The sequence below is a fragment of the Oncorhynchus mykiss genome, chromosome 14, assembly GCF_057628025.1.
Source record: "Oncorhynchus mykiss isolate SJ-2025 chromosome 14, ASM5762802v1, whole genome shotgun sequence".
NCBI lineage: Eukaryota > Metazoa > Chordata > Actinopteri > Salmoniformes > Salmonidae > Oncorhynchus > Oncorhynchus mykiss.
The window spans coordinates 30,319,798-30,346,593 of record NC_143035.1 but is presented as its reverse complement, the minus strand read 5'-3'; the positions used below and the strand labels follow the sequence as shown (position 1 = coordinate 30,346,593).

Sequence of the window (26,796 nt, the reverse complement as noted above, 5' to 3'; positions counted from 1 at the left end):
TCCTCCTCCTCTAGTCGACTCGTCATCCTCCTCCTCTAGTCTACTTCTCATCCTCCTCCTCTAGTCTACTCATCCTCATCCTCTAGTCTGCTCCCCCTGTAGTCTACTCCTCATCATCCTCCTCTAGGCTCCTTCTCATCCTCCTCCTCTAGTCGACTCCTCTTCCTCCTCCTCTAGTCTACTCCTCATCCTCCTCCTCTAGTCTACTCCTCATCCTCCTCCTCTAGTCTACTCCTCATCCTCCTCCTCTAGTCTCCTCCTCATCTTCCACCTCTGGGCTACTCCTCATCCTCCTCCTCTAGTCTTCTCCTCTTCCTCCTCCTCTAGTCTACTCCTCATCCTCCACCTCTGGGCTACTCCTCATCCTCCTCCTCTAGTCTTCTCCTCTTCCTCCTCCTCTAGTCTACTCCTCCTCCCCCTCCTCTAGTCTACTCCTCTTCCTCCTCCTCTAGTCTACTCCTCTTCCTCCTCCTCCTCTTGTCTACTCCTCCTCCTCCTCTTCCTCTAGTCTACTCCTCCTCTTCCTCCTCTAGTCTACTCTTCCTCATCCTCTAGTCTATTCCTCATCCTCCTCCTCTAGTCTACTCCTCATCCTCCTCCTCTAATCTACTCTTCCTCCTCCTCTAGTCTACTCCTCATCCTCCTCCTCTAGTCTACTCCTCATACTCCTCCTCTAGTCTACTCCTCCTCCTCCTCCTCTAGTCTACTCCTCCTCCTCCTCCTCTAGTCTACTCCTCCTCCTCCTCTAGTCTACTCTTCCTCCTCCTCTAGTCTACTCCTCATCTTCCTCTAGGCTACTTCTCCTCATCTACCTCTAGTCTACTCCTCATCTTCCTCCTTTAGTCTTCTCCTCATCCTCCCCCTCTAGTCTACTCCTCCTCATCCTCCTCTAATCTACTTCTCATCCTCCTCCTCTAGTCTCCTCATCCTCCTCCTCTAGTCTCCTCCTCCTCCTCCTCTAGTCTTCTCCTCTTCCTCCTCCTCTAGTCTCCTCATCCTCCTCCTCTAGTATTCTCCTCTTCCTCCTCCTCTAGTCTACTTCTCATCCTCCTCCTCTAGTCTACTCCTCATCCTCCTCCTCTAGTCTCCTCCTCCTCCTCCTCCTCTAGTCTTCTCCTCTTCCTCCTCCTCTAGTCTACACCTCATCATCCTTCTCTAGGTTACTTCTCATCCTCCTCCTCTAGTCTACTTCTCTTCCTCCTCATCCTCCTCCTCTAGTCTACTCCTCTTCCTCCTCCTGTAGTGTCCTCCTCCTCCTCTAGTGTACTCCTCTTCCTCCTCCTCTAGTCTACTCCTCCTCCTCCTCCTCCTCCTCCTCCAGTCTACTTCTCATCCTCCTCCTCTAGTCTGCTCCTCCTCCTCCTTCAGTCTACTTCTCATCCTCCTCCTCTTGTCTACTCCTCATCATCCTCCTCTAGTCTACTTCTCATCCTCCTCCTCCAGTCTACTTCTCATCATCCTCCTCTAGTCTCCTCCTCCTCATCCTCCTCCTCTTGTCTACTCCTCATCCTCCTCCTCTAGTCTACTCCTCATCCTCCTCCTCTAATCTACTCTTCCTCCTCCTCTAGTCTACTCCTCATCCTCCTCCTCTAGTCTACTCTTCCTCCTCCTCTAGTCTACTCCTCATCCTCCTCCTCTAATCTACTCTTCCTCCTCCTCTTGTCTACTCCTCATCCTCCTCCTCTAGTCTACTCCTCATCCTCCTCCTCTAATCTACTCTTCCTCCTCCTCTTGTCTACTCCTCATCCTCCTCCTCTAGTCTACTCCTCATCCTCCTCCTCTAGTCTACTCTTCCTCCTCCTCTAGTCTACTCCTCATCCTCATCCTCTAGTCTACTCCTCCTCCTCCTCCTCCAGTCTACTTCTCATCATCCTCCTCTAGTCTCCTCCTCCTCCTCCTCCTCCTCTAGTCTGATGCTCCTCCTCCTCCTCTAGTCTACTCCTCATCCTCCTCTAGTCTACTCCTCATCCTCCTCCTCTTGTCTACTCCTCATCCTCCTCCTCTAGTCTACTCCTCATCCTCCTCCTCTAATCTACTCTTCCTCCTCCTCTAGTCTACTCCTCATCCTCCTCCTCTAGTCTACTCCTCATGCTCCTCCTGTAGTCTACTCCTCATACTCCTCCTCTAGTCTACTCCTCCTCCTCCTCCTCTAGTCTACTCCTCCTCCTCCTATAGTCTACTCTTCCTCCTCCTCTAGTCTACTCCTCATCTTCCTCTAGGCTACTCCTCATCTTCCTCCTTTAGTCTTCTCCTCATCCTCTCCCTCTAGTCTACTCCTCCTCATCCTCCTCTAATCTACTTCTCATCCTCCTCCTCTAGTCTCCTCCTCCTCCTCCTCTAGTCTTCTCCTCTTCCTCCTCCTCTAGTCTACTCCTCATCATCCTTCTCTAGGTTACTTCTCATCCTCCTCCTCTAGTCTACTTCTCTTCCTCCTCCTCTAGTCTACTTCTCATCCTCCTCCTCTAGTCTACTTCTCTTCCTCCTCATCCTCCTCTAGTCTACTCCTCTTCCTCCTCCTGTAGTCTCCTCCTCCTCCTCTAGTGTACTCCTCTTCCTCCTCCTCTAGTCTACTCCTCCTCCTCCTCCTCCTCCTCCAGTCTACTTCTCATCCTCCTCCTCTAGTCTACTCCTCCTCCTCCTTCAGTCTACTTCTCATCCTCCTCCTCTTGTCTACTCCTCATCATCCTCCTCTAGTCTACTCCTCCTCCTCCTTCAGTCTACTTCTCATCCTCCTCCTCCAGTCTACTCCTCATCCTTATCCTCTAGTCTACTCCTCCTCCTCCTCCTCCAGTCTACTTCTCATCATCCTCCTCTAGTCTCCTCCTCCTCCTCCTCCTCCTCTAGTCTCATCCTCCTCCTCCTCCTCTAGTCTACTTCTCATCCTCCTCCTCTAGTCTCATCCTCCTCCTCTAGTCTACTCCTCATCCTCCTCCTCTTGTCTACTCCTCATCCTCCTCCTCTAGTCTACTCCTCATCCTCCTCCTCTAATCTACTCTTCCTCCTCCTCTAGTCTACTCCTCATCCTCCTCCTCTAGTCTACTCCTCATGCTCCTCCTGTAGTCTACTCCTCATACTCCTCCTCTAGTCTACTCCTCCTCCTCCTCCTCTAGTCTACTCCTCCTCCTCCTATAGTCTACTCTTCCTCCTCCTCTAGTCTACTCCTCATCTTCCTCTAGGCTACTCCTCATCTTCCTCCTTTAGTCTTCTCCTCATCCTCTCCCTCTAGTCTACTCCTCCTCATCCTCCTCTAATCTACTTCTCATCCTCCTCCTCTAGTCTCCTCCTCCTCCTCCTCTAGTCTTCTCCTCTTCCTCCTCCTCTAGTCTACTCCTCATCATCCTTCTCTAGGTTACTTCTCATCCTCCTCCTCTAGTCTACTTCTCTTCCTCCTCCTCTAGTCTACTTCTCATCCTCCTCCTCTAGTCTACTTCTCTTCCTCCTCATCCTCCTCTAGTCTACTCCTCTTCCTCCTCCTGTAGTCTCCTCCTCCTCCTCTAGTGTACTCCTCTTCCTCCTCCTCTAGTCTACTCCTCCTCCTCCTCCTCCTCCTCCAGTCTACTTCTCATCCTCCTCCTCTAGTCTACTCCTCCTCCTCCTTCAGTCTACTTCTCATCCTCCTCCTCTTGTCTACTCCTCATCATCCTCCTCTAGTCTACTCCTCCTCCTCCTTCAGTCTACTTCTCATCCTCCTCCTCCAGTCTACTCCTCATCCTTATCCTCTAGTCTACTCCTCCTCCTCCTCCTCCAGTCTACTTCTCATCATCCTCCTCTAGTCTCCTCCTCCTCCTCCTCCTCCTCTAGTCTCATCCTCCTCCTCCTCCTCTAGTCTACTTCTCATCCTCCTCCTCTAGTCTCATCCTCCTCCTCTAGTCTACTTCTCATCCTCCTCCTCTTGTCCACTCCTCATCCTCCTCTAGTCTCTTCCTTATTATCCTCCTCTAGTCTCCTCCTCCTCCTCCTCCTCCTCTAGTCTCATCCTCCTCCTCCTCCTCTAGTCTACTCCTCATCATCCTCTAGTCTACTTCTCATCCTCCTCCTCTAGTCTCATCCTCCTCCTCTAGTCTACTTCTCATCCTCCTCCTCTAGTCTACTCCTCATCCTTATCCTCTAGTCTCTTCCTTATTATCCTCCTCTAGTCTACTCCTCCTCCTCCACACTAACATTCTGTAGGCCATCCAAACCGTGTTCTCCTCCTCTGCCTGACAGCACACTAACATTCTGTAGGCCATCCAAACCGTGTTCTCTGTACATGCCTGACAGCACACTAACATTCTGTAGGCCATCCAAACCGTGTTCTCTGTACATGCCTGACAGCACACTAACATTCTGTAGGCCATCCAAACCGTGTTCTCCTCCTCTGCCTGACAGCACACTAACATTCTGTAGGCCATCCAAACCGTGTTCTCCTCCTCTGCCTGACAGCACACTAACATTCTGTAGACCATCCAATGACATCTTCCTCACATCTTCCTCACAACCAAAGACATGATACCTGCTCTCACACATCAAATATACACACCTAAAGTAAGGGGTTATTCCTGCATGTATCTAAAGCTGGGCTTTAGAGTTTATTTCCTCAGTCACAGTGAAACCATTTGTGTGTGTGTGTGTGTGTGTGTGTGTGTGTGTGTGTGTGTGTGTGTGTGTGTGTGTGTGTGTGTGTGTGTGTGTGTGTGTGTGTGTGTGTGTGTGTGTGTGTGCATGCTTGTGTATGTGTACGCAAATATGTATTTAATCCGTGTGTATCTCCCCCGTTCAGGAAGCCGTTCCCTATCGGAGACAGAGTGACGTTCAGTGGGAAGGACTGTGTGTGTCAACAGTGTTCTCACACACTCGTCACCTCCAACGAACCAATCAAGATCCATGGACCCAGCCGTAAGTCCCGCCCTCATGACCTCGAGACTTGGATCTGGAGGTCTTCACGGGTCCAAAATGGACCTGGAGTATTCCCTCCCGGACCCAATGTATGCATATATTTATTTTTTTAATATAGAAACCCGTTCTGATGGACCCGAGGACAACTAGACTGTCCCATGTAGACCTGGTCGGGTCCAGGCCCAGTCCTAGTGAGGGAAGCAGCAGAAAAGTCATTTTAAGCTACTTGGTTAACTGGAGCTGATAAAGCATGAGAGGAAGGAGAGAGATGCCATTCTAGCAAGTGGGGGAGGGGCTGTACTGTGAGCAACTGAGGAGTTGCTGGGGAGCAGGGAGGAGGAAGGGAGAGGAAGACAGATGGAAGACAGCAACCAACCAACCTGACTCACGCTATAGTAGAATAATAGCTGCAATAGCTAGGTTATTTATCGTCCACGATGATTATGTAGTACTTGTCTTGGACTGCATCAAACCGGAACGAGAAGCTAGTTAAGCTATAGCTAGCTACACGCACCACGCTCCACTCTCGTGAAAAGCAAGAGCAGGAGCATAAATTATACAATTGCTTTCTCTCTCTACTGCAGCAGTCGCATTCGGATCTGTGTTAAATTACACTTACCCGAGACCCGTGACAATCATATCAGACCTGACCTAGACCTGTGACATTAATTTGAATTCTGGATTCAGACCCGCTCAGGTCTCGGATCAGGTCTAGGGTATTCAGGTACTGGTGGATCTGTGAGGAACTCTACTTGGAACCAATCTAGAACTAACCTCTAGACCACACCCATTTCGTATGACCCAATCTAGAATCAACCCCTAAACCACACCCCTTTAGTGTGACAATCTAGAACTAACCCCGAGACTACACCCCTTTAGGGTGACCCAATCAAGAACCAACCCCTATTCCTCCACCACACCCCTTTAGGGTGTATCAATCATAAACCAACCCCTAGACCAGACCCATTTAGGGTGACACACTCTAGAACCAACCCCTAGACCACACCCCTTTAGGGGTCTGCAGGTATAGGGCTGATACACTGAGTTGACACACACATTGTTGGGTATAGATACATTAGCCCCTCAGGTTTGTCCCCCTCTCGCTTCTTTTCACTTATCCCCCTAATTCTCACCACTTTTCTTCACCTCTTTCCCCACCCCTCCTCCTCCCCCTCCACTCTCCCTCCTCTCTCTCCGTGTCTCCCCCCTCTCTCTCCCTCTCTCCCCACCTCCCTGTCCCCTTCTCTCCCCCCTCCCTCATCCTCTCCACCTCCCTCTCCCCATCGCCCTCCTCCCTCTCTCCAGACTGTTCAGGGTGTGGAGAGGATATAAAACAGGGACAGTCTCTGCTGGCATTGGAGAAACAGTGGCATGTCAGCTGCTTCAAGTGTCAAACCTGCAACATGGTCCTCACTGGGGAATACATCAGCAAGTCAGTACACACACACACACACACACACACACACACACACACACACACACACACACACACACACACACACACACGTACAGACATTCTTTATTTTTACTACTTTATACATTTTGGAATAATAGTGAAGACATCAAAACTATGAAATAACACATTTTAACCCTTTGTGTTTCAGGGACAACGTGCCATACTGTGAGTCTGACTACCACGCCCAGTTTGGGGTTAAGTGTGAGACGTGCAGCAGATACATCAGTGGACGGGTACTGGAGGTGAGCACTCATACACACTCCCCCTGGGGACCTATACTATCCTCTCCTCCTCTCACCTCTCCTCTCCATCAGTCTCTCTCTGGGTTATTAACAGCTTCTGCAACATGCCTGGCTTCATCTGCTGCCCTGCGTGTGCGTGTTTCGTGCGTCCGATTAATCGGCCGATTTTTATATATATTTGTAATTAATGACAATTACAACAATACAAAATGAACAATAAACACTTTTATTTTAACTTAATATATTACATAAATAAAATAAATTTAGCCTCAAATAAATAAGAAAACATGTTCAATTTGGTTTAAATAATGCAAAAACACAGTGTTGGAGAAGAAAGTAAAAGTGCAATATGTGCCATGTAAAAAAGCTAACGTTTAAGTTCCTTGCTCAGAACATGAGAACATATGAAAGCTGGTGGTGTCTTTTAACATGAGTTGTCAATATTACCAGTTATTCCCAGTTGCCACCTGAGACTGACAGAGGAAGCACTGATCTGTAGAGGAAATGAACATTACACTGATCTGTAGAGTAAATTAACATTACACTGATCTGTAGAGGAAATGAACATTACACTGATCTGTAGAGGAAATGAACATTACACTGATCTGTAGAGTAAATTAACATTACACTGATCTGTAGAGGAAATGAACATTACACTGATCTGTAGAGGAAATGAACATTACACTGATCTGTAGAGGAAATTAACTGATCTGTAGAGGAAATGAACTGACCTGTAGAGGAAATGAACATTACACTGATCTGTAGAGGAAATGAACATTACACTGATCTGTAGAGGAAATGAACATTACACTGATCTGTAGAGGAAATTAACATTACACTGATCTGTAGAGGAAATTAACATTACACTGATCTGTAGAGGAAATGAACTGATCTGTAGAGGAAATGAACATTACACTGATCTGTAGTGGAAATTAACATTACACTGATCTGTAGAGGAAATGAACTGATCTGTAGATGAAATTAACTTTATACTGTTCTGTAGAGGAAATGAACATTACACTGATCTGTAGAGGAAATTAACATTACACTGATCTGTAGAGGAAATTAACATTACACTGATCTGTAGAGGAAATTAACATTACACTGATCTGTAGAGGAAATTAACATTACACTGATCTGTAGAGGAAATTAACTGATCTGTAGAGGAAATGAACTGATCTGTAGAGGAAATGAACTTTATACTGTTCTGTAGAGGAAATGAACATTACACTGATCTGTAGAGGAAATGAACATTATACTGATCTGTAGAGGAAATGAACATTACACTGATCTGTAGAGGAAATTAACATTACACTGATCTGTACAGGAACCTCACATTACATGCAGCTTAGGCAATCTCTCGCTATCTCTCACACACACATACACACTCATTATTTCAAATACACGCTCTACATCTCATCTCTCTCTTTCTCCCTCCCTCCATCTCTCTCTCTGACACCTCCTCACCTGCCTCACCCTCTCTTTATAATGTGTTTAGGTGACCCAGAGGGATTGTTGTGCTAATTACTGTAGGAAGGCAGAGCTCATGCTATGTCCCAAATGGCACCCTTTTCCCAACATAGTGTCGTACTTTTGACTAGAGCCCTATGGGTCCTAGTTCACTACCTAGGAATAGGGTGCCATTTGGGAGGAATCCTCATAGTAGGAGCTGTTGAAAAGAGGGTCGTTATGAGAACCATCATTATTATCCCACTAATAAGCAATCATTAAATAGGAGACCACTGGTAATTGACGATTAGGATGATTAGCTATCATTAAGTAGGAGGCCACTGGTAACTGACGATTAGGATGATAAGCTATCATTAAGTAGGAGACCACTGGTAACTGACGATTAGGATGATTAGCTATCATTAAGTAGGAGACCACTGGTAACTGACGATTAGGATGATTAGCTATCATTAAGTAGGAGACCACTTGTAACTGACGATTAGGATGATTAGCTATCATTAAGTAGGAGTCCACTGGTAACTGACGATTAGGATGATTAGCTATCATTAAGTAGGAGACCACTGGTAATTGACGATTAGGATGATAAGCTATCATTAAATAGGAGACCACTGGTAACTGACGATTAGGATGATTAGCTATTATTAAATAGGAGACCACTTGTAACTGACGATTAGGATGATTAGCTATCATTAAGTAGGAGACCACTGGTGGCCACTGTTAACTGACGAGTAGGATGATAAGCTACCTTTAAGTAGGAGACCACTCGTAACTGACGATTAGGATGATTAGCTATCATTAAGTAGGAGACCACTGGTAACTGACGATTAGGATGATTAGCTATCATTAAATAGGAGACCACTTGTAACTGACGATTAGGATGATTAGCTATCATTAAGTAGGAGACCACTGGTAACTGACGATTAGGATGATTAGCTATCATTAAGTAGGAGCCCACTGGTGACCACTGTTAACTGACAATTAGGATGATTAGCTATCATTAAGTAGGAGACCACTGGTGACCACTGTTAACTGACAATTAGGATGATAAGCTACCATTAAGTAGGAGACCACTGTTAACTGACAATTAGGATGATAAGCTACCATTAAGTAGGAGACCACTGGTGACCACTGTTAAATGACGATTAGGACGATTAACTATCTGCAAAGGAGACAGGACGACTGTACCCTATTGAGGGGAGGATGGATGGGGCCATGTATCACAAGATCTTGGCCAACAACCTCCTTCCCTCAGTAAGAGCATTGAAGATGGGTCGTGGCTGGGTCTTCCAGCATGACAACGAACCGAAACACACAGCCAGGGCAACTAAGGAGTGGCTCCGTAAGAAACATCTCAAGGTCCTGGAGTGGCCTAGCCAGTCTCCAGACCTGAACCCAATAGAGCATCTTTGGAGGGAGCTGAAAGTCCGTATTGCCCAGCGACAGCCCCGAAACCTGAAGCATCTGGAGAAGGTCTGTATGGAGGAGTGGGCCAAAATCCCTGCTGCAGTGTGTGCAAGACTGGTCAAGAACTACAGGAAACATATGATCTCTGTAATTGCAAACAAAGGTTTCTATACCAAATATTAAGTTATGCTTTTCTGATGTATCAAATACTTATGTCATGCAATAAAATGCAAGTTAATTACTTAAAAATCATACAATTTGATTTTCTGGATTTTTGTTTTAGATTCCGTCTCTCACAGTTGAAGTGTACCTATGATAAAAATTACAGACCTCTACATGCTTTGTAAGTAGGAAAACCTGCAAAATCGGCAGTGTATCAAATACTTGTTCTCCCCACTGTATATATACGGTGTTGTAAGTTAAAGTTTAAGTTTAAGTGCACAAGGGAAAATAAATAAGCATAAATATGGGTTGTATTTACAATGGTGTTTGTTCTTCACTGGTTGCCCTTTTCTCGTGGCAACAGGTCACAAATCTTGCAGCTGTGATGGCACACTGTGGAATTTCACCCAGTAGATATGAGAGTTTATCAAAATTGGGTTTGTTTTTAAATTCTTTGTTGATCTGTGTAATCTGAGGGAAATATGTCTCTCTAATATGGTCATACATTGGGCAGGAGGTTAGGAAGTGCAGCTCAGTTTCCACCTCATTTTGTGGGCAGTGTGCACATAGCCTGTCTTCTCTTGAGAGCCATGTCTGCCTACGGCGGCCTTTCTCAATAGTAAGGCTATGCTCACTGAGTCTGTACATAGTCAAAGCTTTCCTTAAGTTTGGTTCATTCACAGTGGTCTGGTATTCCACCGCTGTGTACTCTCTGTTTAGGGCCAAATAGCTTTCTAGTTTGCTCTGTTTTTTTTGTTAATTCTTTCCAATGTGTCAAGTAATTATATTTTTGTTTTCTGATGATTTAGTTGGGTCTAATTGTGCTGCTGTCCTGGGGCTGTGGGGTGTGTTTGTGTTTGTGAACAGAGCCCCAGGACCAGCTTGCTTAGGGGACTCTTCTCCAGGTTCATTTTGGCGTTTCACCCAATACATGTATTTTATATTTTCAAATTCTTTGTACTGAATGATAATTTTGGGAAAGAAGGATTATCTTAGATCTGAGTATTTGTCACAGTGTATTAGGAAATGCATCCATGTCTCTACCTCTTCCCGGGGTCAGAGTGAGAACAGCCTGTCCTCTCTGGGCAGCCAGGTTTGTCTGTGATGACCAGGTCTCTATTACCAGACTGTGCTCACTGAGTCTGTACCTAGTCAATGTTTTCCTCAGTTTTCTATCAGTCACAGTGGTCAGATAGTCTGCCACCAAGTACTGTCTGTTTAGAGCCAAATCACATTAACGTTTACTTCGATTTTTGTGGTGTCTTTCCAATAGGTGATATATTTTGTTTTGTTGTGTGATGATTTGGTTGGGCCAGATTTTCTCAGGCTCTATGGGGTTGGTTTAGGTTAGTGAACTGAGCCTCAGAACCAGCTGGCTGAGGGGACTCTTCTCTTGTTTCATCTCTTGACATTGTAGGGCTGTGTGATGAAATGTTTTGAAGTCACTTGTTTTTAGATGGTTGTAAGATGTGATGTCTCTTTTTTCTATTCGAATGAGCAGGGGGTGTTGACCCAGTTCTGATCTACATGCGTTATTTTGAGGTTTTCTTTGCTCTTGCAATACAGTCTGGCAAAACTCTGCATGCAGTATTTCAATTGGATGTTTGTCCCATTTGGTGAATTCATTATTAGAGAGTTGACCCTATACTTCACTGCCATATAGAGCAATTGGTTCTATTACTGATTGGAACATTTTGAGCCAAATTCTGGATTGGAATTTAGATTATAATGTTCCTTTTAATGGCATAGAATGCTCTTCTTGCTTTGTCTCTCAGCTTGTTCACAGCCATGTGAAAGCTACCTGTGTTCTTGATATTTAATCCTAGATACGTGTTGTTTTGGGTGTGTTCTAATACAACTGGATATAATTGTATTGGGTTTTTTTTCAGGTTAACTGTCAGAGCCCAGGTCTGACAGAACCTGTGATTAACCGTTAAAGGCAGATTAACCTGTGCAGATGATCTAGGTGCTGCCCTCCTTAGTGGGAGACAGCAGCTCCAGGTCATCTGCGTACAGCAGACACTTGATTTCAGTGTTGTGTAGGGTGAGACCAGGTGCTGCAGATTATTCTAATGTGTTTGTCAATTCATTAATGTAGATGTTCAACAGTGTTGGACTTATTGGGCAGCCCTGTTTCACTCCCCGTCCCTGAGAGAAGAAGTCTGTTTGCTTGTTGCCAATTTTAACTGCACATTTGTTTTTAGTGTACATTGATTTAATAACATCATATGTTTTCCTTCCAATGCCACTTTCTATTAGTCTATAAAAATACCTTTGTGCCAAATTTAATCAAATGCTTTCTTGAAGTCTACAAATCACGAGTTGTGCCTTTGATGTGGACACCAAGGAACTTGAAGCTCTCAATCTGCTCCACTTCAGCCCCGTCAATGAGAATGGGGGTGTGCTCGGTCCTCCTTTTCCTGTAGTCCACAATCATCTCCTTTGTCTTGATCACGTTGAGGGAGAAGTTGTTGTCATTGTTGTTGGTGATCAGGCCTACCACTGTTGTGTCATCTGCAAACTTGATGATGGTGTTGGAGTCGCACCTGGCCATGCTGTCATGAGTGTACAGGAAGGGACTGAGGACACATCCCTGAGGGTCCCCTGTATTGAGGATCAGCGTGGCGGATGTGTTGTTACCTACAGTACTGCTGCCAAGGGATGAGGTGTACAGTTGAAGTCGGAAGTTTACATACACCTTAGCCAAATACATTTCAACTCAGTTTTTCACAATTCTTGACATTGAATCCAAGTAAAAATTCACTGTCTTAGCTCAGTTAGGATCACCACTTTACTTGAAGAATGTGAAATGTCAGCAAAGCACACCCACAACATGATGCAGCCACCCCCGCGCTTGCAAGCCTTCCCCTTTTTCCTCCAAACGCAACGATGGTCATTATGGCCAAACAGTACGATCTTTGTCCCCATGTGCAGTTGAAAACTTTATGGCGGTTTTGGAGCAGTGGCTTTTTCCTTGCTGAGCAGCCTTTCAAGTTATGTCGATATAGGACTCATTTTACTGTGGATATAGATACTTTTGTACCTGTTTCCTCCAGCATCTTCACAAGGTCCTTTGCTGCTGTTCTGGGATTGATTTGCACTTTTTGCACCAAAGTACGTTCATCTCTAGGAGACAGAACACGTCTCCTTCCTGAGCGGTATGACGGCTGCGTGGTCCCATGATGTTTATACTTGGTACCTTCAGGCGTTTGGACATTGCTCCCAAGGATGAACCAGACTTTTGGAGGTCTACAATTTATTTTCTGAAGTCTTGGCTGATTTCTTTATTTTTCCCATGATATCAAGCAAAGAGGCACTGAGTTTGAAGTTAGGCCTTGAAATACATCCACAGGTACACCTCCAATAGGCTAATTGACATAATTTGAGCCAATCAGAAGCTTCTAAAGCCATGACATAATTTTCTGGAATTTTCCAAGCTGTTTAAAGGTCATCTTAGCTGTTTAAAGGTCACAGTCAATTTAGTGTATGCAAACTTCTGATCCACTGGATTTGTGAAACAGTGAAATAATCTGTCTGTAAACAATTGTTGGAAAAATTACTTGTCATGCACAAAGTAGATGTCCTAACCGACCAGCCAAAACTATAGTTTGTTAACAAGAAATTTGTGGAGTGGTTGAAAAACGAGTTTTAATGACTCCAACCTAAGTGAATATAAACTTCCGACTTCAACTGTACTTACCAAAAGAGGCCCCTCTTAGTCTGACATTGACTATGTACAGACCCAGTGTTCAACAGGGCTTCAGGAGCTGTACTCCAGGATTGTTGCTTCCTGGTAGGTGTTTGTCTCCATGACTGTTAATAGTGTCTAGTTATTCTGCTGTTCTAGCATTCAGGTCTCCACAGACCAGTATGTTGCCTTGGGCCTGAACGTGACTAGTCTCCCCCTCCAGACTGGAGAAACTCTCTTCATTGAAATAGGGTGACTCTGACGGGGGAATGTATGTGGCACAGAGGAAGACGTTTTTATCTGTCAAGATAGCCTCCTTGTTGTTTTTTAACCAGATTAAGAATGGTCCTGTTTTGATCAATTTGATTGAATGAGTTAGTTCAGATTTATACCATATTAGCATTCCCACTGAGTCTTTTCCCTGTCTGATTCCTTTTAATTTGGTGGATGGTATGATTATCTCCCTATAACCTAGTGGACAGCCAGTGGAAACATCACCTCTGCACCATGTTTCCTGTAGTACTACAATATCAACATCATCCATTTATTTCAGGAAGTCTGGGTTTCTGCTCTTTAGCCCAAAAGCAGGGGACTTCAATCGTTGTAAATTCCAACATGCAATGTAAAAAAAAAAATCTTTACTTGTATTATGCAAATGTGATTTGTTTATCATTGAAGATAGAATTTGTGTCATGCCACTTGGGTGGATGTAGTGTGAGGAGGGTGGAGTTCTTGTGCTCATCTTACTGTGACTCCCGGCCTATCACATTTGAGCATAGTAGACTCAGCATGTGTTTAATGTCACTTAAACAGGCTGGGGCTGTCAGGCTGGGGCTCCTCCAGCTGTGGGTGTGCGGTGGGGGGCAGGGGGACACTGGTGGTGTCCTCTGCTCTCTCCTTAATGGTCTGAAAGTATTTTTCAAACAGCCTAATGTTACCTTGCACCATGACAGTCCCAGTCTTGTGGAGGTTGATTTGTTATCATGGTGCTGTCAGGGTCGTCTGTCTCTTTGACTTTCAGCTTCCACCCAATACAGATTCCCTCTTTCTTTATGGATGGGTAGTGAGAGCAGACTGCTGAGTGCCATGCATTTGGTTGGTCAGTGAGGAAGATGAGATTACTCACGTCACCGTTTTTGTAGAGGTCTACGAAAAGGGTTTCTGGCCTCCCCTTTAGTAGTTTCTGTTTAAAAGCTTTCCTCGTTGTGTCATTTTTGGCCTCTTGACGGTAGAGAATGGACTCAGAAAATGTGTTTAATGTTAAAGTCCGTGCTCCTTTTTGATTTACTCACTCAGTTTGGTCGTTTAATGTAGTTGTATTAACTTCCCTTGCTAAATTTTTCTGGCTAGCTTGTTAGCCTGCTAGCTAGGTTTTCGTTGTGTAGCTAGCTAGCTAGGTTTTTGTTGTGTAGCTAGCTAGCTAGGTTTTTGTTGTGTAGCTAGCTATCTAGCGAGAGTCAAAACGTCTTATTGAGTTGTAGTTGTTGTTCATCACTTGTCTTGAATTATTTTTAGATTTGAGTGTTTATCTCATCTTATAAACAAAAATAATAGAGAAATGAATCTCTCTCTGTGTCTCTTTGTCTCTGTCTCTCTCTGTGTGTGTCTCTCTCTCTTTCTCTCTCTTTCCAGGCAGGGGGGAAGCACTACCACCCTACCTGTGCCCGCTGTGCCCGATGTCACATGATGTTCACAGAGGGAGAAGAAATGTACCTGCATGGTAAAACACACACACACACACACACACACACACACACACACAGCATCACTGACTTATAAACATCACAAGGACTCTCATCTCTCCCTCTCGTCTCTCCCTCTCTCTCTGTCTCTCTGTCTCTCTCTCTGTCTCTCTCTCTCTGTCTCTCTCTCTCTGTCGCTCTCTCTGTCAGGTGGTGAAGTGTGGCATCCTTTGTGTAAGCAGGCGGCCAGAGCAGAGAGAAGACTCAGGGTGAGACAACCACAGATATCACTCTACTCTACAGAACTCAGATATCACTCTACAGAACACAGATATCACTCTACTCTACAGAACTCAGATATCACTCTACAGATCACAGATATCACTCTACTCTACAGAACACAGATATCACTCTACTCTACAGAACTCAGATATCAATAGATTTTTTTACCCTCATTGCTCTTTCTTTTCTTTCTTTTCACAGCACAGACGTCTGTCCGAGACATCCATCTCTCCACCGGGTTCGTCTATTGGCTCTCCCAGCCGCGTCATCTGCGTAAGTAACCAATCACAAGTCAATCTTCCTCTAGCTCCACACAACCTTCAGGGCCCACTAGCTATGAAAATACAAACCATTTTCTCCTGAAGTGTGCACTCGTTCACAATTTTTCACAATTTCTCGCTATCTCAAAGCATTTGATTGGTGTAGGCATGGGCTAGTGGGAATATCAACCACATGTCATTTCCTATCAAATCAAATTAATGATTGTTCATATAGGCTGAATACAACAGCTGTACTCTTTACGTGAAATGCTTACTTACGAGCCTTTCCCAATGTTGCAGAGTTACAAAATTATAATAAAAAGAAAAATGGTAACGCAAGAGGAATAAAACACACAAGAATGGAGCTATGTACAGGAAGTACCAGATCAATGTGGAGCTATATACAGGAAGTACCAGTACCAGATCAATGTGGAGCTGTATACAGGGAGTACCAGATCAATGTGGAGCTATATACAGGGAGTACCAGTACCAGATCAATGTGGAGCTATATACAGGGAGTACCAGATCAATGTGGAGCTATATACAGGGAGTACCAGTACCAGATCAATGTAGAGCTAAATACAGGAAGTACACATACCAGATCAATGTAGAGCTATATACAGGAAGTACCAGATCAATGTGGAGCTATATACAGGGAGTACCAGTACCAGATCAATGTAGAGCTAAATACAGGAAGTACACGTACCAGATCAATGTAGAGCTATGTACAGGGAGTACCAGATCAATGTGGAGCTATATACAGGGAGTACCAGTACCAGATCAATGTAGAGCTAAATACAGGAAGTACCAGATCAATGTAGAGCTGTATACAGGGAGTACCAGATCAATGTAGAGCTATATACAGGAAGTACCAGATCAATGTGGAGCTATATACAGGGAGTACCAGATCAATGTAGAGCTATATACAGGAAGTACCAGATCAATGTGGAGCTATGTACAGGAAGTATCAGATCAATGTGGAGCTATATACAGGGAGTACCAGATCAATGTAGAGCTATATACAGGAAGTACCAGATCAATGTAGAGCTATGTACAGGAAGTACCAGATCAATGTGGAGCTATGTACAGGGAGTACCAGATCAATGTAGAGCTATATACAGGAAGTACCAGATCAATGTAGAGCTATGTACAGGAAGTACCAGATCAATGTGGAGCTATGTACAGGGAGTACCAGATCAATGTAGAGCTATGTACAGGAAGTACCAGATCAATGTGGAGCTATGTACAGGGAGTACCAGATCAATGTAGAGCTATATACAGGAAGTACCAGTACCAGATCAATGTGGCGCTATATACAGGAAGTACCAGTACCAGATCAATGTGGAGCTATATACAGGGAGTACCAGATCAATGTGGAGCTATATACAGGGAGTACCAGTACCAGATCAATGTGGAGCTATATACTGGAAGTACCAGATCAATGTGGAGCTATATACAGGAAGTACCAGTACCAGATCAATGTAGAGCTATATATAGGAAGTACCAGTACCAGATTAATGTAGAGATATATACAGGAAGTACCAATACCAGATCAATGTAGAGCTATATACAGGAAGTACTAGATCAATATGGAGCTATATACAGGAAGTACCAGTACCAGATCAATGTGGAGCTATATACTGGAAGTACCAGATCAATGTGGAGCTATATACAGGAAGTACCAGATCAATATGGAGCTACAGTGCCTTGCGAAAGTATTCGGCCCCCTTGAACTTTGCGACCTTTTGCCACATTTCAGGCTTCAAACATAAAGATAAAACTGTATTTTTTTGTGAAGAATCAACAACAAGTGGTACACAATCATGAAGTGGAACGACATTTATTGGATATTTCAAACTTTTTTAACAAATCAAAAACTGAAAAATTGGGCGTGCAAAATTATTCAGCCCCCTTAAGTTAATACTTTGTAGCGCCACCTTTTGCTGTGATTACAGCTGTAAGTCGCTTGGGGTATGTCTCTATCAGTTTTGCACATCGAGAGACTGACATTTTTTCCTATTCCTCCTTGCAAAACAGCTCGAGCTCAGTGAGGTTGGATGGAGAGCATTTGTGAACAGCAGTTTTCAGTTCTTTCCACAGATTCTCGATTGGATTCAGGTCTGGACTTTGACTTGGCCATTCTAACACCTGGATATGTTTATTTTTGAACCATTCCATTGTAGATTTTGCTTAATGTTTTGGATCATTGTCTTGTTGGAAGACAAATCTCCGTCCCAGTCTCAGGTCTTTTGCAGACTCCATCAGGTTTTCTTCCAGAATGGTCCAATTTTAACCATCTTCCCTGTCCCTGCTGAAGAAAAGCAGGCCCAAACCATGATGCTGCCACCACCATGTTTGACAGTGGGGATGGTGTGTTCAGCTGTGTTGCTTTTACGCCAAACATAACGTTTTGCATTGTTGCCAAAAAGTTCAATTTTGGTTTCATCTGACCAGAGCACCTTCTTCCACATGTTTGGTGTGTCTCCCAGGTGGCTTGTGGCAAACTTTAAACGACACTTTTTATGGATATCTTTAAGAAATGGCTTTCTTCTTGCCACTCTTCCATAAAGGCCAGATTTGTGGGCCAGATTTGTGCAATATACAACTGATTGTTGTCCTATGGACAGAGTCTCCCACCTCAACTGTAGATCTCTGCAGTTCATCCAGAGTGATCATGGGCCTCTTGGCTGCATCTCTGATCAGTCTTCTCCTTGTATGAGCTGACAGTTTAGAGGGACGGCCAGGTCTTGGTAGATTTACAGTGGTCTGATACTCCTTCCATTTCAATATTATCGCTTGCACAGTGCTCCTTGGGATGTTTAAAGCTTGGGAAATCTTTTTGTATCCAAATCCGGCTTTAAACTTCTTCACAACAGTATCTCGGACCTGCCTGGTGTGTTCCTTGTTCTGCATGATGCTCTCTGCACTTTTAACGGACCTCTGAGACTATCACAGTGCAGGTGCATTTATACGGAGACTATGTACATGAAGGCAGGGTAAAGTGACTAGACATCAGGATAGATAATAATAAGAGTAAAATAAAAGTGTTTGTTGTTTGTGGGGTTTTTCTGCAAAAGTGTCTGTCACGACTTCCACCGAGGTTGTTCACTCTCCTTGTTCGGGCGGCGTTCGGTGCCCGAACAAGGGCGTATTTGTTTTATAACAGGATTTTTGTTCCGTTCTCGGATGGAGTAAATACAGTGGTTTTGCTCTTACCTGTGCCCTGCGCCTGACTCCTTCGCTATCCTCTAGATAGACTCTGACAGTTTGACACGTGTTCTGCTCAGTAAATACAGTGGTTTTTACTCTTACCTGTGTCCTGCGCCTGACTCCTTCGCTATCCTCTAGATAGACTCTGACAGTGTGGAAATGTAACCTTTATTTAACCAGGCGAGTCAGTTAAGAACAAATTCTTATTTACAATGACGGCCTACCGGGGAACAGTGGGTTAACTGCCATGTTCATTGGCAGAACAACAGATAGGGTCAGTGCAGATAGACCGGGTAACCATTCATTCATTATTTTGCAGTCTTATGATGTCTCGGAGCCTGTTGGTCTGATAGCCGATGCTCTGGTACCATTTGCAGGATGGTAGCACAGTGAACAGTCTATGACTTGGGAGTATTTCTCAATGTTTCAGGTCTTCCTCTGTCTCTCCCTGGTATAGAGGTCCTGGATGGCAGGGAGCTCGGCCCCAGTGATGTACTGGGCAGTCCGCACCATCCTCTTTAGTGTTTGCTGTTGAGGGCGGTGCATTTACTATATCAACCTGTGATGCAGCCATTCAAAATGCTCTCGATGGTGCATCTGTAGAACCTGTAAAACTTTTCAGCCTCCAGAGGGGGAATAGGCGCTGTCGTGGGCTGTTCACAACAGTGCAGGTGTGAATGGACCATGTTAAATCAGTGAAGAGAAGTGAACAGGAGCACATTTTGGGAGGAAGGAGAGATAGTTGTGACATAGTAACTGTCGCCCTGCCCAGTACAGATAGGAGACACCTGTTCATTCTCCACTCACCCCTGACCCCTGACCCGTGACCTCACCTTACACTGCTGGCTAGGTCCTCTTGTTATGTCTGTCAGTCATATTCGGACACAACCTGTGTGTGTGTGTGTGTGTGTGTGTGTGTGTGTGTGTGTGTGTGTGTGTGTGTGTGTGTGTGTGTGTGTGTGTGTGTGTGTGTGTGTGTGTGTGTGTGTGTGTGTGTGTGTGTGTGTGGTGTGTGTGTGGTGTGTGTGTGTGTGTGTGTATGGTGTGTGTGTGCTCTGTCTGGACTACTAGTCTTTGCTGAGCTGTACTGTATAGGTCACTACTGCTGTTGGAAACATTAGCTTACACATTCATCCGCGTAAACACATGTAGAGACACACACACATCCATGCATGAGCAGGTGTGTGTGTGTGTTTTCTGAGCTCTGGCCTCATAATCAATGACCTGCTCAGGGTGATGGATGAGGGGAAAACACAGAGTTAGCTCTCTCGCTCTCTCGCTCTCTCTCTCTCTCTCTCTCTCTCTCTCTCTCTCTCTCTCTCTCTCTCTCTCTCTCTCTCTCTCTCTCTCTCTCTCTCTCTCTCTCTCTCTCTCTCTCTCTCTCTCTCTCTCTCTCTCTCTCTCTCTCTCTCTCTCTCTCTCCATTGCTTTGTGGAGCTGAAGGTCATGTCAGGGAGTGGCCAGCTCCTACAGTATATATTCAGCAGTCAGTCACATGTGAACTGTATGTGTTGTGTCAGTATATGGCTGTCAGCATGCTTTACAGTCTGCAGCACACAATCCATGTCTTTGGTTTTGCATGCGTAAATGTTGTTTGTGTGTGTGTGTGTGTGGTTGTTTCTGTGTGTGTGTGTGTGCATGCGTGTGTCTGTGTCCTGTCGTGTCCCACCCCAGGCCAGGGTGGAGAATGAGATACTAGACTATAAGGACTTGGCTGCACTGCCTAAGGTCAAGGCCATATACGAGGTCCAGCCACCTGACCTCATATCATCCTACCAGTCCCAGCATCATCCTACCATATCATCCTACCAGCCCTACCCCAGATACTCCTCAGATGACATAGAGACCTTCAGCTATGGAGAGGTACTAAGTTCTATGGAGCTTTCAGGAAATACACCTATGTTATTTTCTTTTACGTCTTCTCTAAATTCACTGACAGTTGATAAACAAGATAAATAAATATGTTTCTAATATTGATGAACTGAATCTATTTCCTGAGTTGAGATAATAGTCCATTATGCTTCAGACAATCATTTCTGCTTTCTTTCTCATGTATTTGTTTTACAGTCACCTGGGACTCTCTGTTCTCAGGTTAGTAACCTTGTTGTTTTACAGTCACCTGGGACTCTGTTCTCAGGTTAGTAACCTTGTTGTTTTACAGTCACCTGGGACTCTGTTCTCAGGTTAGTAACCTTGTTGTTTTACAGTCACCTGGGACTCTGTTCTCAGGTTAGTAACCTTGTTGTTTTACAGTCACCTGGGACTCTGTTCTCAGGTTAGTAACCTTGTTGTTTTACAGTCACCTGGGACTCTGTTCTCAGGTTAGTAACCTTGTTGTTTTACAGTCACCTGGGACTCTGTTCTCAGGTTAGTAACCTTGTTGTTTTACAGTCACCTGGGACTCTGTTCTCAGGTTAGTAACCTTGTTGTTTTACAGTCACCTGGGACTCTGTTCTCAGGTTAGTAACCTTGTTGTTTTACAGTCACCTGGGACTCTGTTCTCAGGTTAGTAACCTTGTTGTTTTACAGTCACCTGGGACTCTGTTCTCAGGTTAGTAACCTTGTTGTTTTACAGTCACCTGGGACTCTGTTCTCAGGTTAGTAACCTTGTTGTTTTACAGTCACCTGGGACTCTGTTCTCAGGTTAGTAACCTTGTTGTTTTACAGTCACCTGGGACTCTGTTCTCAGGTTAGTAACCTTGTTGTTTTACAGTCACCTGGGACTCTGTTCTCAGGTTAGTAACCTTGTTGTTTTACAGTCACCTGGGACTCTGTTCTCAGGTTAGTAACCTTGTTGTTTTACAGTCACCTGGGACTCTGTTCTCAGGTTAGTAACCTTGTTGTTTTACAGTCACCTGGGACTCTGTTCTCAGGTTAGTAACCTTGTTGTTTTACAGTCACCTGGGACTCTGTTCTCAGGTTAGTAACCTTGTTGTTTTACAGTCACCTGGGACTCTGTTCTCAGGTTAGTAACCTTGTTGTTTTACAGTCACCTGGGACTCTGTTCTCAGGTTAGTAACCTTGTTGTTTTACAGTCACCTGGGACTCTGTTCTCAGGTTAGTAACCTTGTTGTTTTACAGTCACCTGGGACTCTGTTCTCAGGTTAGTAACCTTGTTGTTTTACAGTCACCTGGGACTCTGTTCTCAGGTTAGTAACCTTGTTGTTTTACAGTCACCTGGGACTCTGTTCTCAGGTTAGTAACCTTGTTGTTTTACAGTCACCTGGGACTCTGTTCTCAGGTTAGTAACCTTGTTGTTTTACAGTCACCTGGGACTCTGTTCTCAGGTTAGTAACCTTGTTGTTTTACAGTCACCTGGGACTCTGTTCTCAGGTTAGTAACCTTGTTGTTTTACAGTCACCTGGGACTCTGTTCTCAGGTTAGTAACCTTGTTGTTTTACAGTCACCTGGGACTCTGTTCTCAGGTTAGTAACCTTGTTGTTTTACAGTCACCTGGGACTCTGTTCTCAGGTTAGTAACCTTGTTGTTTTACAGTCACCTGGGACTCTGTTCTCAGGTTAGTAACCTTGTTGTTTTACAGTCACCTGGGACTCTGTTCTCAGGTTAGTAACCTTGTTGTTTTACAGTCACCTGGGACTCTGTTCTCAGGTTAGTAACCTTGTTGTTTTACAGTCACCTGGGACTCTGTTCTCAGGTTAGTAACCTTGTTGTTTTACAGTCACCTGGGACTCTGTTCTCAGGTTAGTAACCTTGTTGTTTTACAGTCACCTGGGACTCTGTTCTCAGGTTAGTAACCTTGTTGTTTTACAGTCACCTGGGACTCTGTTCTCAGGTTAGTAACCTTGTTGTTTTACAGTCACCTGGGACTCTGTTCTCAGGTTAGTAACCTTGTTGTTTTACAGTCACCTGGGACTCTGTTCTCAGGTTAGTAACCTTGTTGTTTTACAGTCACCTGGGACTCTGTTCTCAGGTTAGTAACCTTGTTGTTTTACAGTCACCTGGGACTCTGTTCTCAGGTTAGTAACCTTGTTGTTTTACAGTCACCTGGGACTCTGTTCTCAGGTTAGTAACCTTGTTGTTTTACAGTCACCTGGGACTCTGTTCTCAGGTTAGTAACCTTGTTGTTTTACAGTCACCTGGGACTCTGTTCTCAGGTTAGTAACCTTGTTGTTTTACAGTCACCTGGGACTCTGTTCTCAGGTTAGTAACCTTGTTGTTTTACAGTCACCTGGGACTCTGTTCTCAGGTTAGTAACCTTGTTGTTTTACAGTCACCTGGGACTCTGTTCTCAGGTTAGTAACCTTGTTGTTTTACAGTCACCTGGGACTCTGTTCTCAGGTTAGTAACCTTGTTGTTTTACAGTCACCTGGGACTCTGTTCTCAGGTTAGTAACCTTGTTGTTTTACAGTCACCTGGGACTCTGTTCTCAGGTTAGTAACCTTGTTGTTTTACAGTCACCTGGGACTCTGTTCTCAGGTTAGTAACCTTGTTGTTTTACAGTCACCTGGGACTCTGTTCTCAGGTTAGTAACCTTGTTGTTTTACAGTCACCTGGGACTCTGTTCTCAGGTTAGTAACCTTGTTGTTTTACAGTCACCTGGGACTCTGTTCTCAGGTTAGTAACCTTGTTGTTTTACAGTCACCTGGGACTCTGTTCTCAGGTTAGTAACCTTGTTGTTCTGCAGTCACCTGGGACTCTCTGTTCTCAGGTTAGTAACCTTGTTGTTTTACAGTCACCTGGGACTCTCTGTTCTCAGGTTAGTAACCGTGTTGTTCTGCAGTCACCTGGGACTCTCTGTTCTCAGGTTAGTAACCTTGTTGTTTCCAACAGAATGAATAATCATTTCTGTGATCAGTGGTCTGTGGATATGTGGATAGTTGTCTATCTTTCTTTACCCTTCTCTCTTGCTCTATCTCTGTCTGTACCTCCTTTTCTTTCTTTCTCCCCCACTCTGTCATCCCCCCTCTCCCCCACTCTGTCATCCCCCCTCTCCCCCACTCTGTCATCCCCCTTCTCCCCCACTCTCTCAACTCCCCTCTCCCCCGCTCTGTCATCCTCCCTCTCCCCCACTCTGTCATCCCCCCTCTCCCCCACTCTTTCATCCCCCCTCTCCCCCACTCTGTCATCCCCCCTCTCCCCCTCTCTGTCATCCCCCCTCTCCCCAACTTTCTCATCCCCCCTCTCCCCCACTCTGTCATCCCCCCTCTCCCCCACTCTGTCATCCCCCCTCTCCCCAACTCTGTCACCCCCCCCTCTCCCCCACTCTCTCAACTCCCCTTTCCCCCACTCTCTCATCTCCCCTCTCCCCCACTCTGTCATCCCCCCTCTCCCCCACTCTGTCATCCCCCCTCTCCCCCACTCTGTCATCCCCCCTCTCCCCCACTCTGTCATCCCCCTTCTCCCCCTACTCTCTCAACTCCCCTCTCCCCCACTCTGTCATCTCCCCTCTCCCCCACTCTGTCATCTCCCCTCTCCCCCACTCTGTCATCCCCCCTCTCCCCCACTCTCTCATTCCCCCTCTCCCCCACTCTGTCATCCCCCCTCTCCCCCACTCTGTCATCCCCCAACTCTCTCAACTCCCCTCCCCCTCTTCTCCCTCTCCCTTTAGAAGCTGTATTACAATATAGACAAGAGACAGAGACAGTGTTCCAGCCCTGCCTACATGGACGGCTCTCCCTCCTTCAGCCGCCAAGCCATGTCTCCCATCACGCCTCGCTCACCGCAGCACTATGGACACCCTGGTGAGTCACACACACACCAAGCCATGTCTCCCATCATGCCTCGCTCACCGCATCACTATAGACACCCTGGTGAGTCACACACACAACAAGCCATGTCTCCCATCATGCCTCGCTTACCGCAGCACTATAGACACCCTGGTGAGTCACACACACACCAAGCCATGTCTCCCATCACACCTCGCACACCGCAGCACTATGGAAACCCTGGTGAGTCACACACACACCAAGCCATGTCTCCCATCAAGCCTCGCTCACCGCAGCACTATGGACACCCTGGTGAGTCACACACACACCAAGCCATGTCTCCCATCATGCCTTGCTCACCGCATCACTATAGACACCCTGGTGAGTCACACACACAACAAGCCATGTCTCCATCATGCCTCGCTTACCGCAGCACTATAGACACCCTGGTGAGTCACACACACACCAATCAACCAATCAATCAACCTTTCAGTCCATGGAATCGTATTGGTGTAGTGTTGTTAACCAAACATTCAAGAGCAGGAGGGTCTAGCCTCAGGTTGCTGTTAAGCAGCTGTTAAGCACTGTTTCTGAAAGAGTTGTACAAATACATTCCTCCTCTTTCTTTCCATCTCCTTCCCTTTCTGGCCACTGACAGTAAAAGCAATAGATGGACAGAGCCTTCGCAAAGCATTCAGATCCCTTGACTTTTTACACATTTTGTTACGTTACAGCCTTATTCTAAAATATATTAAATTGTTTTTTTCCCCTCATCAATCTACACACAATACCCCATATTGACAAAGCAATAAAAAAAATGTTGAAATGTTTGCAAATGTATAAATGTACAAATAACTGAAATATTACATTTACATAAGTATTCAGACCCTTTACTCAGTACTTTGTTGAAGCACCTTTGGCAGCGATTACAGCATTGATTCTTCTTGGGTATGACACTACAAGCTTGGCACACCTGTATTTGGGGAGTTTCTCCCATTCTTCTCTGCAGATCCTCTCAAGCTCTGTCAGGTTGGATGGGGAGCACAGCTATTTTCAGGTCTCTCCAGAGATGTTATATCGGGTTCAAGTCCAGGCTCTGGCTGGGCCACTCAAGGACATTGTAAGACTTGTCCCAAAGCCACTCCTGCTTTGTCTTGGCTGTGTATTAGGGTTGTTGTCCTGTTGGAAGGGGAACGTTCTCCCCGGACTCCAATCAAATTGTAGAAACATATCAAGAATGATCAATGGAAACAGGATGCACCTGAGCTGAATTTCGAGTCTCATAGCAAAGGGTCTGAATACTTATGTAAATAAGGTATTTCAGTTTTTTTATTTTTTTTTATAGATTTGCAAATATTTCTAAAAATCCGTTTTCGCTTTGTCAATATGGGGTATTGTGTGTAGATTGCTGAGGATTTATGTTTTATTTAATCCATTTTAGAATAAGGCTGTAACTTAACAAAATGTGCAAAAAGTCAAAGGGTCTGAATACTTTCCGAATGCACTGTATCTTCCACCATGTGACAGTTAATGCATTTAAAAGCAGTGACTAGCCGGGGGAGGAAGCTTGTACCGTTCCTTCTAGCTTCCTGTGCTAAGATGGTCCAGTATGCCTTTCCTCAATGCTGCAGCCACTGTTGATCACCTTTTCCTTTGGTTCTGATTGGTTGGGAGGGACTGGATGGCAGGACAAAGCCCTTTCTTCATGCTCATGTTTCCTTTGCTGTGATTGGCTAGTGCTGGCTGCAGGCTCTGAGAGTGGCAGGAGCTCACCCTATTACGGCTCGCTGGAGGGGCGGCCTAGTACTCCTACCACATACCACGCCCCCAAGCATTTCCATGTACCAGGTAGGACCACACTTCAACTGTGCCTCAATGGCCCCCTATTCTCTATGGAAGTGCAATATATTTGGAATAGGGTGCCATTTGGGACGTGCCCTCTTCATCTCCTCATCTTTCCATCTTCTCTTCATCACCTCATCTTTCCCTCGTATCTTCATCTCCTCATCTTTCCATCTTCTCTTCATCACCTCATCTTTCCCTCATGTCTTCATCTCCTCATCTTTCCATCTTCTCTTCATATCCTTATCTTTCCATTGTATCTTCATCTCATCATCTTTCCATCTTCTCTTCATCTCCTTATCTTTCCATCTTTTAATAATCTCCTCATCTTTCCATCTTCTCTTCGTCACCTCATCTTTCCATCTTTTCATCATGTCCTCATCTTTCCATTACCTCATCTTTCCATCTTTTAATCATCTCCTCATCTTTCCATCTTCTCTTCATCACCTCAACTTTCCATCTTCTCTTCATCTCCACATCTTTCCATCTTCTCATCATCACCTCATCTTTCCATCTTCTCTTCATCACCTCATCTTTCCATCTTCTCTTCATCTCCT

General features: G+C 45.0%; 1 protein-coding gene across 2 annotated transcripts in view; it reads left to right on the top strand.

Moving 5' to 3' along the window:
• The window catches only part of LOC110487772 (actin-binding LIM protein 3), a 125,036-nt gene that overhangs the window by 71,226 nt on the left and 27,014 nt on the right, over positions 1-26,796 (top strand). Inside the window, exons 4-13 of one of the 2 annotated variants that reach the window (XM_090198112.1) lie at positions 4,760-4,875; positions 6,181-6,307; positions 6,480-6,573; positions 14,930-15,017; positions 15,190-15,248; positions 15,463-15,534; positions 20,406-20,594; positions 20,799-20,822; positions 24,304-24,709; positions 26,135-26,245. In XM_090198112.1, coding sequence (XP_090054238.1) covers positions 4,760-4,875; positions 6,181-6,307; positions 6,480-6,573; positions 14,930-15,017; positions 15,190-15,248; positions 15,463-15,534; positions 20,406-20,594; positions 20,799-20,822; positions 24,304-24,709; positions 26,135-26,245 — 1,286 coding nt within the window. Of the gene's footprint in view, positions 1-4,759; positions 4,876-6,180; positions 6,308-6,479; positions 6,574-14,929; positions 15,018-15,189; positions 15,249-15,462; positions 15,535-20,405; positions 20,595-20,798; positions 20,823-23,376; positions 23,401-24,300; positions 24,710-26,134; positions 26,246-26,796 lie in introns of both variants that reach the window. The other variant, XM_090198111.1, reaches the window with a different exon arrangement.